General features: G+C 40.8%; 1 protein-coding gene across 1 annotated transcript; it reads left to right on the top strand.

The window, feature by feature from the left end:
* Positions 1-9,625: 9,625 nt before the first annotated feature.
* LOC100223580 (C-C chemokine receptor type 4) lies at positions 9,626-12,243 on the top strand. The gene is made up of 2 exons (XM_012571654.5): positions 9,626-9,763; positions 11,012-12,243. Exon 2 carries the CDS (start codon positions 11,028-11,030, stop codon positions 12,102-12,104), a length of 1,077 nt encoding a protein of 358 aa, XP_012427108.3. The 5' UTR covers positions 9,626-9,763; positions 11,012-11,027; the 3' UTR covers positions 12,105-12,243.
* Positions 12,244-12,876: the final 633 nt, after the last annotated feature.

Here is a 12,876-nt window from a genome sequence, read left to right as displayed (position 1 = left end):
AGGAAGGCTCTGAGACTAAACAAGAAGTTATCAGCCTGAAGTCAGCCTGAAGACGGTGGATTGCCAAACTGAGCAATGCAATCACACTTGATTTATTTAACTTCCCTTTGATTTTTCAGACAATGGTGAGTTACAGACTGCAAAAAGAAAAAGGCATCTTTAAATGTGATCCATGTGCTGTCTTCAGAATAAAAGGTGGAAACCCGGAGCTTGATGCCAGCTCTCCGGGAAAGCAAAGGCTTTTGCTGCTTTGACCCAGTGATTCTCCAGCAATCCTACCCATCACCAGCACAGTGCATCCCTCTCCTCCCAGATGCCTCTCCCTCTGGCAGGGCAGACCTGCTGCTGTGAGCCAGACTGCCTCGACAGCCCTGGGTCCTCTGCAAGCTGCAAAAAACATTCACTTGCAAGTCAAGGGCCCCTCCTGAAATCCTGCACTCCTGTCTTCTCTGCCACACAGTGCAATGGAATACTTCCAAGGAGTGCCAGCATAACATTGCCAAGTTTTATGCCATGTATTTGCAAGTTATTATGTTTGCCATCTATTTTCATGGTTTTGTTGCTCAATATGTGAGCATTTGGATGATATTAAAAACTTCAAGGGGTTTCCAGGCATTTGGCTCCACCACAAAATGCTGGTTTATGCAGGGTTCTCCTCATAGGAGCAGCAGTAAATCTTTGAAAACCCAAGTGAAAACCAAAATCACCATTTTCATTTTGTTTGTATTAACTGGAAGAGTATTCTTGTAATTCTTCCTTAAAAGCTTTGGCCTCCATGGGACATACCTATGCTCTGAGAGCACCAAGTAGCAAATTTTAGCAGGTGTGGGTTCAGCTGCAAGCTGAGACAGGCATTGCTGCCCTTTTCTGCACTACACCATTGAAGCCTGAGAGAAAAGCACATTGATGTCTCTTTAAGAACTGGACTTTCAGTTAATTGTAGCCTTTTTTGAAAGACACAACTTCTCTTTCAAAACCTCTGTTGCAGGAAACTGGTGTTTTCTAACTGCCTGGTAAGTTTACAACCTGCAAAGCTTTTCTATGTACAGCACTAATGATGGATTTATCCTTAGACTGGATCAACACATCCCTGAGGACCAGCAACATTCCGTTCCTACCCATTACCCATGAGAAAGTAAACCACTCTCTCAGTATGGGATAAAAGCTTTTAATCTGCTATAAATTAAGGACAGACTCTTCCTTGCTTAGCAGGTCACACTTTACACATGGAAATGCACACACACTTGTTGTATCTATCCATTGAATAGTATTTAGTTGTGCAAAAAGAAGGTGAGGAAATACCTGGGTTTGCAGGATGGGTGTTGGCTTTGGAGTTTTGAGGTTGATGAGCTATCTTTGCATCCTAATTTTTCATTATTATCAACTTTTTTTCCTGTTTGAGAATCACACTGACACTTACTATAAATCTTTTCCCAGCTGGGTTAACTTTGAGGAACTAGTAAAACCTGAATCCAAATGTCCTTGGCATGTTCATGACTATATTTCATGTTCTACTTAAAACCAGAATGAACAAGACCTATATTTAGCTGAACTGCTTACAGTAAGATACATGGACATCAGTATTTTTTTAGGTGCCACTGTGAATGCATCTCATTCAAATATTACAACACAGTTCCAAAACAATAGAATTTACTTTTTTTTTTTTTTTCCTTGGGGTTTTTTAAACAAAAAACTTGTACAAAAAGCTTAGAACTACAAGTACAGCTGGTCAAGCATCACATTGGCCTAGGAAATTGCTCAGCAGTGAAAGCTGACATTTCCAACACTGGCATCAGAAGGACCAGTCACTAACCACATATTTCCTTTGGATTCAGCATTTGGTGGGAGTGGATTTGAAGTACTGGCCTAGGGTAGTCTGAAGATTTAATGGCATTTTTCACAGAGAAACTGTTAATTAATTAATTGGTTCTGTCATTGTTAAGTTCTGTCATTTCCATTTTGTCTCTATAACCTTTGTGAGGTCCCTCTCTGAGATCTTGTGAGTGATATAAGGCCCTTGTCTTAGCAGGACAATGAGGGAACAAGTCTGATCCATGCAGATCCCAAGTCCTGCTATGACTAAAAAACAAATGAGAATTTCTCAAAGAAAATCTGACGTTGCACTAGATCTCTTTTCAGGTCCTATCTGGTAATGTCTTTCCTCTGTACTTATAGCCCAAGCATGATGCATATTTGCCAAAGGTCATTAACACATCACTTCTAAAATAGCCACTGAATGAAATATTGTCTGTATTAAGAACACATCTAGTCCTGCTCAAAGTTTTACTGTTTGCACTTCAATTTCTTTACTCTTTAGGACACCTGAAACTAATGAAAATCTGTGTCATCCAGAGTTATTAATTTGAAATTGAAATTCAGTAATCAAAGCAAAAAATTGAAAACAATTTATAACTATTAAAGATTGGTTTCTGACACTTAACCACATAAATATAATTTCTGTTGAAGTTCACAATAATTCTGCTGCCACTTGTAAGCAAAACTTCCTAATTTATGTGGTAGCCACTGTAAGAGCTTGGTTTTCACCATGCACACCCAAGCCTCAAAATCTATGTTTTACAGGGCCAGGATTAACACATTGCTTTCAAAATGGAAAAAAAAAAAAAATCCACCAACTGTGCCTGTGCGATTTTGCTTGTTACGTTACTATGCAATACAAAAATGTTAATATATTGCATTTTTCGTTCATTTTCCTAAAGAAATACTATGAAATAAGTCCCATTGTACATGAGGAAAATAGTTTGCTTTTGAAGAACAATTTGCATTTACCACATTTCTAACCATGGTATTTCAATCAGCAGGAAGGAGCTCATGAACTCTGCATCACCGAGGGCAGAGGATGGTGAGTGGGATAGAGAATGTGAGCAAGGACTCTGGTACTATATAGGGGATATAATCCACTTTCCAACTTCAGCTGTCACTGGAACAGTCTGTTTCCCACCTCACTCAGATTTTAAGTCTGATAAATGGCACACACTTGTCTCTGCCCCATATCCAGCTGCAGCACAACAGTCCCACAACACATAGCTCCAAAATGCCAGGATAATGCAGGCAGCTGAGAAGCCGCATTTCTCCCAGGAGGAGTTCACGTTTAGCCGATCAGTTTGCTGCATTAAAATTCAAGCCAGCGCCACCGAGGGGCACAGAAATGTCAGCAGCGGCCCGTACTTGCAGGGCACGTCGGAGGTCACCCACAAAGCTGAGGAAGCCGAGCGCGATGCTCCTGTGACAAGAGAGTTCCCCCTGGTGTCGCACACGAGCGGCTGTTCCCATGGGGAATCCCTGTGCCCCGGAGCTGCCCGGTCCCTTACACATAAGGGCTGCTTGAAACCCCGAGCTGCTGCTCAATTATTTTTCCAGTCTCCGACCAGGTAGGAGTGAACCAGAAGGAAATGGTAAATCTGAAACGCACCTGGAGCAGGTTGTTGAACCACCTTTGTCCACAGCCCTTTGCCACCCGCTTCTCCCCAGGCAATTGCTGGGCAACACAGATCAAGTCCATAGAACCCAGTGTGGCCACAGCTGGAGCACAAGGCAGTGGCAGCATTCCCCACAGGAAAATGGGACCCGGTAGTGCTGATGGCCTGTAAGCAGCCAGGGATGGGGAGCTGGGTAAGCGTGCCCGGGATTTGCTTCTTCAGCACTTCCTAGGGATGTCATGCTAGGTCTTCTGGTACAGATGAAGGACCTTCACCTCACATCGTCTTTGCCCTGGAAGGATTGTGTCTGAGGAGGGTCAAAGCTGGGTTTGCCTGTTTTGGGAATGGCAGTATTAGAGCTGACTAAAATTTACCAGGTCATAACCGCTAAATGGCTTCAGAGGCCTTCTGCAGTGAGTCATTGCTTTATTATAGTCCCCCTCCCCCTTGGATTCCCGTCTTAGAAAATAGGCATCCTCATACTGTTCTCAGCTTTTTCATTTTTCTTTTTTGGTTGTTTGGTTTCTTGTTTGTATTTTTGTTTTGCTTTGTGTTTCGGTTTGTTGTTTTGTTCTTGGTTTTGTTTTTTTTATTTTGGTTTTTTTTGTTGTTTTTTGTGGTTTGTTTTGGTTTGGTTTTGATTTTTTTTTCCACAAGGAGAGCCTCATTTGAATCATTAAGGCTTGCCCTCACTTGGTATCTTGTTCAGTTCCTTTTTCTTGGTCCTGTTGCTGAGCCTTGCTCTCCAGTTCCTCCTGGCAGTTCAGGTTTCAGGAGGCTACAATGAAGGGATGGACAAAATTCAAGTTACAATAAAAGCAATGCAGAATGCCCAGGCCAGGGTTTACAGCTCAAGTCAGATTCAGAAGGTGCAACTGTAGACAGTGGCATGTATCTTTTTGCACAAGGCTAACAGCACCTGGAGCCAAATATTTCCAGAGTCACCACACCCTCTCACTATCCCTGTAATCACCCTTGCTCACATAGGACCCTCTGCCCTAAGTTTGCTCCCTCATTCCTACTGCCACATCTTTAGTCAGTGCTTTCTTTGCATTTCCACCAGAAGGTGGCATTATTAAACTCCATTGGACCTGAAAGTCATTCATGGTTAAAGCAGGGCACCCCAGCCAAGCTAGTGGAGTCACAGCAAGTACAGAGTGTAAAAAATATGTTTATGAAAAGTAAGAAAAAATTAGTCACTACATTGTGCTGATGGAAGAAACATCAATTTCTCTGAGGTTTTAGTTATCTGCTTGTGAGCAAATGAAAGTCTGTGGATGTAAATTAACTATAGGCAGTTTCACCAACAATTCACAAAGCACATCAGAATATCCTGTGAATCACAAAGATGACAGAGATGCTCCAATGAAAACCTTTTGTTGTGCCTGTCACAGTGTTATTTTGGTGTCCTGAGTGGTTTCCCTTGCTATTAAAAGTGAACTGAATACTGTAAAAGCTGGCTGTACAGACTGTCTTGAACAGGCCTTGCTGTGAAACAGCTTTTCCATGGGATAACAGAGTGCCTGGGCCTTAGCAAACATGGAAAGATTAGCAACCAACAAGATCAAGTGTTAGTTCTTTCTCACTCTTGATCCTCTGCAAATACTTTAGTTTTTTAATTAGCCTCCTTTATATTACATCTGCCAGGGAAGGAATATGTCAGGACAGACTTTGAGGATGTAGATGCTTAGGATAAGGCCAGTCATTTAATAAACTTTTAGAAGCTACCAGCAACTGAAGTGCTTGAGACTTGGGGGCACCAACACAAAGCACAAAGAACACAAAGCCTTTACACCACACTGTCATCCTTCCTCTGTATCTATACTCATCGCAGTAAACACAAAAGTGGCCTGAGAACACTTCTGCTTTCACCACTGCCTTGAGCTTTCTTGAGGTTTTTTTGGTTTTTTTTGGTTTTTTTTTTTTTTTCCCTCCCAGAAAGACCAGCCTTTAAGAGGGCTTCATAGTGATGCATAGGTGATGGCTGGGATATTTAGAAAAAAAAAAAATCAATCTCAGGTATCAACTGCTCTTCAGAGTGGAAACAGCCCAGACTTCTTAACTATCTGTAGAAACTGCTTGGTGACATTTAACAGATCACTGAACATGACAAAGAAAGCTCCCTACTGTGCTATTTCACATTTAAGAAGAATAAACTCATCACCCCTAAAGGTAGCCCCTGATGTTTTTTGCATCAGTGATTTTTATTTTAAGTAAAATTCAGCATACAAAATTACTATTTCTGTCATGTTTGAGGTAAGAAGTTTCAGTTCTTTTTTTTTAAATGAGGAGTTCTGTCTATAGCAGCTTTGCAAGCACAGAATGTAGAAAGCAAATTAGGCTGAGGAAAAGGATGACTGACATCGTTTACAGAATCACCAGTGGATAGAAAGAGTAGAATGCACGGAACTGGTCCACTGAAGGAAAAAAATGAGGGGAATTGCAGCTTAGCATTGAACAAGGAAAATATGTTTTTGGCTTAAATAATTTCCTTGTCAGCACAAACAGCTATCTTAGCCAAAGGGAATTCATGCAATCAAAAAGATTGAAATAAATTGTGAGTGAATCACCTGAGAGACAACAACAGTGGTGGTCTCTAAAACTAGGAAATTATTCACTTAGTTTTTAAAGTTCTCTCTCAGATTTCTCTGTTTTGCTGTAGGGAATTCGGAATACATTAAGAAGTTACAAAGAAAGGAAATGAACTGGTAGCACAAACACTTTACTAACAAGGAAGAATGGGAGCTACAGATGTGCACACTATGATCTAAATTCACCTGAACTGCAAAAGAAGAACCCCACAAAGCCAGACAACGCATAAGGGAGCTGGCTGCCTGATGGAGAGAATGGTTTGATGAGAAAGGTAAATGTTTGTCCATCTGTGACTTTGGCAGCCTGGATCCACACAATCAATCATAATACTAATTCTTGCATTAGTTGTCCCTTTTTTTTTTTATTGTCATCTGCTTCTCTTGTGGGCCAGCCTGTTCCAAATGAGGACTTGTCTGAAAATCTGTCCCTGGCCAGCGCTGAGATTGGACAGAATGGATGGTGCGCTGGCATATCAGTGGTAAGTATCTAGTTAGTGGGTTAGGTTAATGTCTGTCCCCAGTTCTTCCTTGGGCAAAACTCCTATGCCTCCTGTTAAACGGCAAATTAATGATAAGACTTCCCATAAAAAATTGGAGGGGCTGAAATAATCTTCTGGTGAAAAGCAAAGTTTTTATGGTATGGGTTGTTCCACATTTTGCTTTTATTAAGTTCCTTCCTGTTGCACTTAATGTGCTCCCCCTACACACACCATCCCTTATAAAAGGTTAATCTCCTTCCAGTCACACCAGTCAAGTTTGATCCACCCTGTGATTTATTTGGTCAGTGTTACATATCCTGATACCATTTAGTAAAGAGGTAAAATGACCTCTACTTCTTTTTCCCTGCAAAACATTTAGTTTTACAGAAACATCACTGAGAACGCTTTCCCTTTTCCTCATAATCTTGCCATCTCCTGCCATTCTCCTTTCTTAGTCTCTGCCAGGTTCTCCAAAAAGCATCTGAAAAAGACCAGCTGCCATGTGTTACAAAGGACCTCAGAGCTCCCCTGCTGGAGACTCAGTCCCTTCCACTCTTTTTTCTTTCCAAGCAGTTGCAGGACCTGCACTCATAACACATTTCCTCTATTTTCTGCATCGTCTCATTTGCTCAGAGATTTCTTTTTTTTTTTTTTTTCCTGTCTTCTCTCCAGTTTTCCTTGAAGGCTCTCCCAGGGACTCTGTTCATTGGTAATACATTAGAATGTATTTCAAGATTCATTCACATCCTCTTGATTTCCACAAACTGGTAGATATATTTTTTAATCTTCATTTTCTGGAGTTCACATATCATAAGTTTTCAGCATCTGTAACTGCAACAATTTTTCTCTTTTTTTGTGGCTGAACATCCCTCTTTCTACAGAAACATTCTTGCTCAGTTTCCTTACAAAGACAGCCCTTCCCATGGGGCAATTTGGCATGAAGCGAGTTCGTATTACGGCAGGTGCATTTGCTACTCAAAGCCTTCCAAAGAAGGACTGGGCAAAAAGCACTGTGCCAGGTAGGGGCTTTCTTCAAACTAGTGCCATATGGATCATTCTAAACTGGAATTCACATGGCTACAGACCTTTTCCCTGCTGACAGTATGCCTGAAAGATCAGAAGCCTATCTGAAGTGCAGCCTGTGTGCTAAGGACAGGTCTCAAAAGACTGCTGATGATGGTCAACACCTCTCGCAAAATGTTGCTGCTGATGGGAAATCATTCCTAACCAAACAGTGTTCTTACAGGATCAAAGAGATTTAATATCTTGATTCAGTTCTACTCACCTCTCCATCTGGAAATCAAGAAAAATCATCGCTGATGAAATTAAAAGAAGATATCTAGTTTGATAGAGCTGAAAATAATGAGTGGGGCAAGATAAGCATGCAGATGCATGGTGGTTTATTGAAGAGAAAAAATTTACAGCCAGAACTAAGAAACATCAGTGCCTAAGAGAGCATTGTAAAGAGCAAGAGGTGTTTTTTTTTTTCCTGAAAAGCATGTACTCTAAGAAAGATTTTTTTGTCACAGTTATTGTGGCTGAAGAGCTGAACTTCTGGCTCTAGTGCAACAATATGTCAAAGAAAAGATTAAGGACATCCTAACAAAGGCAAAAGAACAGCAAGAGGAACATTTGGTTTCTGTGAGCAGAGCTGATGAAATGAGTACAACAGTGTTGTCTGCTTATCTGATATGCACATCAGACTTTAAGGACTGATAGTAAACTGAAGAAAAAATGTAAGTGATCTGCAGAGCAATAACCTGCACAGGAGGAACACCTCCCAGAGACCAATTAAAAAATCTACAGACTCAGCTTGTGAAAGATGACTGACAACGTCCTTCCCATACAATTGCTTTATTCTGGCAAAACCTGAAACCAGTAGATCCTGCATCTCATGCTTCAGGCTTTTCACATCACATTCACATCAAACTTTTCAGCCAAACAGAAGTTATTGGACAGTGTAACAGTGGTCAGAGGTATATGAGATAGCAGCAAAAGGCATAACTGAACAAAAGCTATACCTGCGTCTGGAATAACACCAGAGAGCAAACAAGAAAACATATAATCTCTTGTGGACAGAGATGTCTAATTCTTCCTACTCTCACTACCACCTTCGTTAGATTTCTTGTTTCTGCTTCTCATTGTGTATTTTCAGTTTCTGCTGATCACAAGAAAGCAGTCTCCCCATTGAGAAATGGCTCATACTTTTGCTTCGCTGGCCTTTTCTGGGAAACAAAAGAGACCAGCACCTGCCAGCTGCCAGCACAGCTGTTCTGCTGGCAGGACTCACAACCATCCTGCTTGACTACCATATATCCCCTGTGCTCTCTTCTCCCTTCTCAGGATCCCCCAAAAGACAAATAAGGCCCATCTCACTCTCAAGAGAAATTCATAGAAGCTGCTGAGTTTCCTGGTGTGACAGAGAGTCTCAGTAAACCTCAGCACTTGGCACGCTCTGCCCTTAGACCACACACGTGTGCACATCCTACTTTTTATTCAGTATTCTGACCACTGATACATTTTATCCTGGGCAGTGGTAGGATGTAGATTTGCTGTATATAAAACCTGCAAACAGAAAACATTAAGCAAAAAGGTAGTGTGAATTAACATGCCTTCATTTCTAATTTTAGTAAGGTAAGTAAGATTTAGGAAGATCGAGCGATAGTGATTGAAAGGAGCCTTCCCTACACGATCTATACAGCTTTTCTCTCCTGCAATTATATAATGCAACTTGCCAAATCAGTTATCTGTCAGACGAGGACAAGAAACACACTTCCCACACACCCACCAAGTGCCTGCCCCCTCTCTGCTCTCTACAGACGATTTTTGATTTTTTTTTCTGAGATTAAGAAAAGAAGGTTTCAGTTGAATGAGAGCTGAGTGACATCTATGCTTAGTGATATCAGTTTTAATGATTGTTGGATGAGATGAAAATGCATTAACTCAGTAATCAGTCTCCCAGTGGAAACTGGGTTTTTTTTTTAAACATTATAAGATGCGTTTAATTCTATTTCTGACTTAAAAGGACTATCTCTGATGAGCACCGAGGAGAGAACTACTTGTGATACAAGTCTAAGGAAGTCAAACTTCCGCTAAGAGACACAGCTACCTAGTGGTATCTGCTTTTTACATCTGGCGAATATTGCTGTGTGGGCAGCACCTCCCTGGCAGAGCAACCTGAAGAGGAGCAAGAGATTCTGCACCCTTAGAGCAAAGAAGATTCTTCACATCATCTGAGAAGAAGGGAGGAGAAAAGGTAAAATTCATAAAAATGTAATGATATGTTACACATGATATGTGTGAATGTAATGCTTTTTCAGTTACCTTTTATAGTTGCTCAGGTAATTTTTCTAAGCAGTTTTAAGAATTATTGCATCATCAGAAGTGGGTGTATTCTGTGAGCGCATGTTTTTAAGTATTCAAAGATATGCTGAACCCAGATTAAATTCAGGTATGTCTGGGTGTACTTGCAGTTGGGTGCAGCTGTCATTTCTACACCCCTGGTGTCAAATGGTTCTGTCCTTGTGACTTGTAAATCAGATTAAATTCCTCTCTGTGTAGAATGGAACAGAACTGTAGGCTGGAAAGGTGTCATGCTTGGGACTACACACAATAGATCTCAGATTAATGATAATCAACGTTTGCTGGTATGTAGCAGCAACACACAGGGTTAAGATAAGTCAAGTTAAGAAACTCATTTCTCTTCTGCTTTACATTCATAAAATGAAGACAAAGGGGAAGAAGGTAGCTCAGGCTTAGTGTTCTGATATATTAGGCTAAAAAAATGCCATTTGTGATGTGAATAACACACACAAGTAAGAACAGAACTCAAATTAAATTTCTGGTATGTTAGGCTAAAAGAATGATGCTGTGATGTGAATATCACACAGACTCGTAAGTCAGCAAGATATTTTCCCTGTGTCCAACTTATATCGCTTAAAACCCTGTATCTGCCTATTAGAAAAAAAAACATACATATGACGATGACAAATTCCTGTTATTCATTCAGCTACTGAAAATAAGCCCTTATTGAAAGCTCATTACAGCTTTCAATAAATGTAATTTCATAAGAAAAGTCTGATGCATGTTTATCACTGTCTTCCTATGGTGGGTGACATATGCCTGATGGGAAAGGTGAGTCAGTGAAATTCTGAACTGCTATGAACAATGAGTTCATAGCAGTTCTACATGCTCTACATGGAACTTAACCCTCTCTGATTTGCCACCTGTGCCCCACATCTTTCACTCCCATTTGCTTTACTGTCATCCATTTGAACATCCCTTTGTGCTTGATGTGCAAGTTGCACAGTGCTGCAAGGACTGAGCACATGCATGCTAAGGGCAGTACCTTGTTCAAGCATCCATCCCATAATGCTTACATAATGTCTGAGAACTTGCAGTGAGTCGGGTCCCGAGCTGTCACTTGTGATTCAGGTTTGGGGAGTAACCATGTGGTCTCGGTGCACTGAAAGTCACTGATATTTTTATATTCTTCCCTTCTCAGAACTGGGGGAAAAAACATGAGTTCTTCAAGTACAGAGTCCCTTGAAGTCGAACTCTCAACCTTTTATGACTATTATGATAGTTATTACGATGCTCCAAAACTGTGCAGTAAAGAAGGCGTCAGGAGGTTTGCAGCCTCCTTCCTACCTGTTCTGTATTCCCTGGTATTCCTGGTCGGGCTTGCTGGAAACATTCTGGTCATCGTGGTCCTCTTCAAATACAAGAGGCTGAAGAGCATGACTGATGTGTACCTGCTAAACCTCGCCATCTCAGATTTGCTCTTTGTTTTATCCTTGCCATTCTGGTCTTATTTCACGGTAGACCAATGGGTTTTTGGAACTCCCTGGTGTAAAATCATTTCGTGGATCTACCTGGTTGGGTTTTACAGTGGGATTTTTTTTATTATGCTTATGAGCATAGACAGATACCTGGCAATTGTTCGTGCAGTGCTTTCCTTGAAAGCAAGGACCACCTTCCATGGCTTGATTACTAGCCTTGTTGTGTGGCTAGTAGCTCTTTCAGCCTCAGTCCCTGAGCTTGTATTCAGAGAGTCTTTTAACGAACATAATTTTACTACCTGCAAGCCGAGATTTCCAGGAAATTTCACAACATGGAAGCTTTTTTCCACTTTGGAAGTCAACATTTTAGGGCTCCTAATCCCTTTTATAATTATGACATTTTGCTACTCCATGATCATTAAAACATTAGTTCACTGTAGAAATGACAAAAAGAATAAGGCTGTGAAGATGATTTTTGTTGTCATGATTGTATTTTTCTTTTTTTGGACCCCCTACAACATTGTTATTTTCTTACAACTGCTGGAATTTATGGGAGTCATTAAAGACTGTCAAGTGAGCAGGAGTCTGGACTATGCTTTCCAGGTAACGGAAATCCTCGGCCTTTTTCACTGTTGCCTCAACCCAGTCATTTACTTCTTCATGGGGGAGAAATTCAAGAAGTACCTGAAGATGCTCTTTAAGAACTGGCAGTTACCAGGGTATTTCTGCAAGTGGTGTGGCGTTCACACCACTTACCCCGCCGAATCTACCAGTTCATTCCACACACAGTCTACAGGGGACCAAGATGCGTTGTAACACAACTGACAACAGCAGGAACTTTGAAAAGCAGGAACTTTGAAAAGCTAAGCAAATGCAGACACATTTAACAATAAGCTAGTGCCAGATGATTACTTACTTCAGCTTTATTTGTGCCTCTAGATTTTCTGAGTATTATGACAGAAGGTGTCCCAAAGGTGGAACATGGAGGATGGACATGCAAGGTTTCTCTGCTGTGATTACAAATCACTGCTCAGCTCTGTGCAAAGCACTGCACTGCGTGGCTTCTTTTTCACCACCATCAGGGCATTGGCCTGCATGGAGTGGCAGAGGTGAGACAGCACCTTGTCATCAGCACATGCACTTGGAAAACATAGCCATGTATTTAAGAAGGATGATTGTAATCATACTTTTTTATTCTGTAGTTGATCTGTGTAGGACATGTTCACCCATGACTCTTAGGCAGATATTAGCAGTACCTGCTACATTTAAATGTTTTGTTTCGGGGGGGGGGGATGATATATCCCCTATCATTAAGAAAGAGCACAAAATGTATTCTCTAAGTGCACAAAGACACAAAGCAAAACCATTACTTTTCATTGTAGCTGTGTTCACTGTGTTTTCTCTCAGGTTGACATATATGCCTATATGTAGGTGTATATATAGGCATTTTGAATTACTTTATCACTGTAATTCAGGATAGCAATTCTGTATTTTAACTAACACAGAAAATGTTTTGAATATTTTTGAATAAAAGTGTTTAAAAAAAACTTATTTCCAGCATGCATGAATAAATTTGAAGCATCTTGGT

Source organism: Taeniopygia guttata, chromosome 2 (genome assembly GCF_048771995.1).
Source record: "Taeniopygia guttata chromosome 2, bTaeGut7.mat, whole genome shotgun sequence".
Classification (NCBI taxonomy): Eukaryota; Metazoa; Chordata; class Aves; order Passeriformes; family Estrildidae; genus Taeniopygia; species Taeniopygia guttata.
Note: the sequence above shows the minus strand (reverse complement) of the source record. Positions and strands in the feature narration are given on the sequence as shown.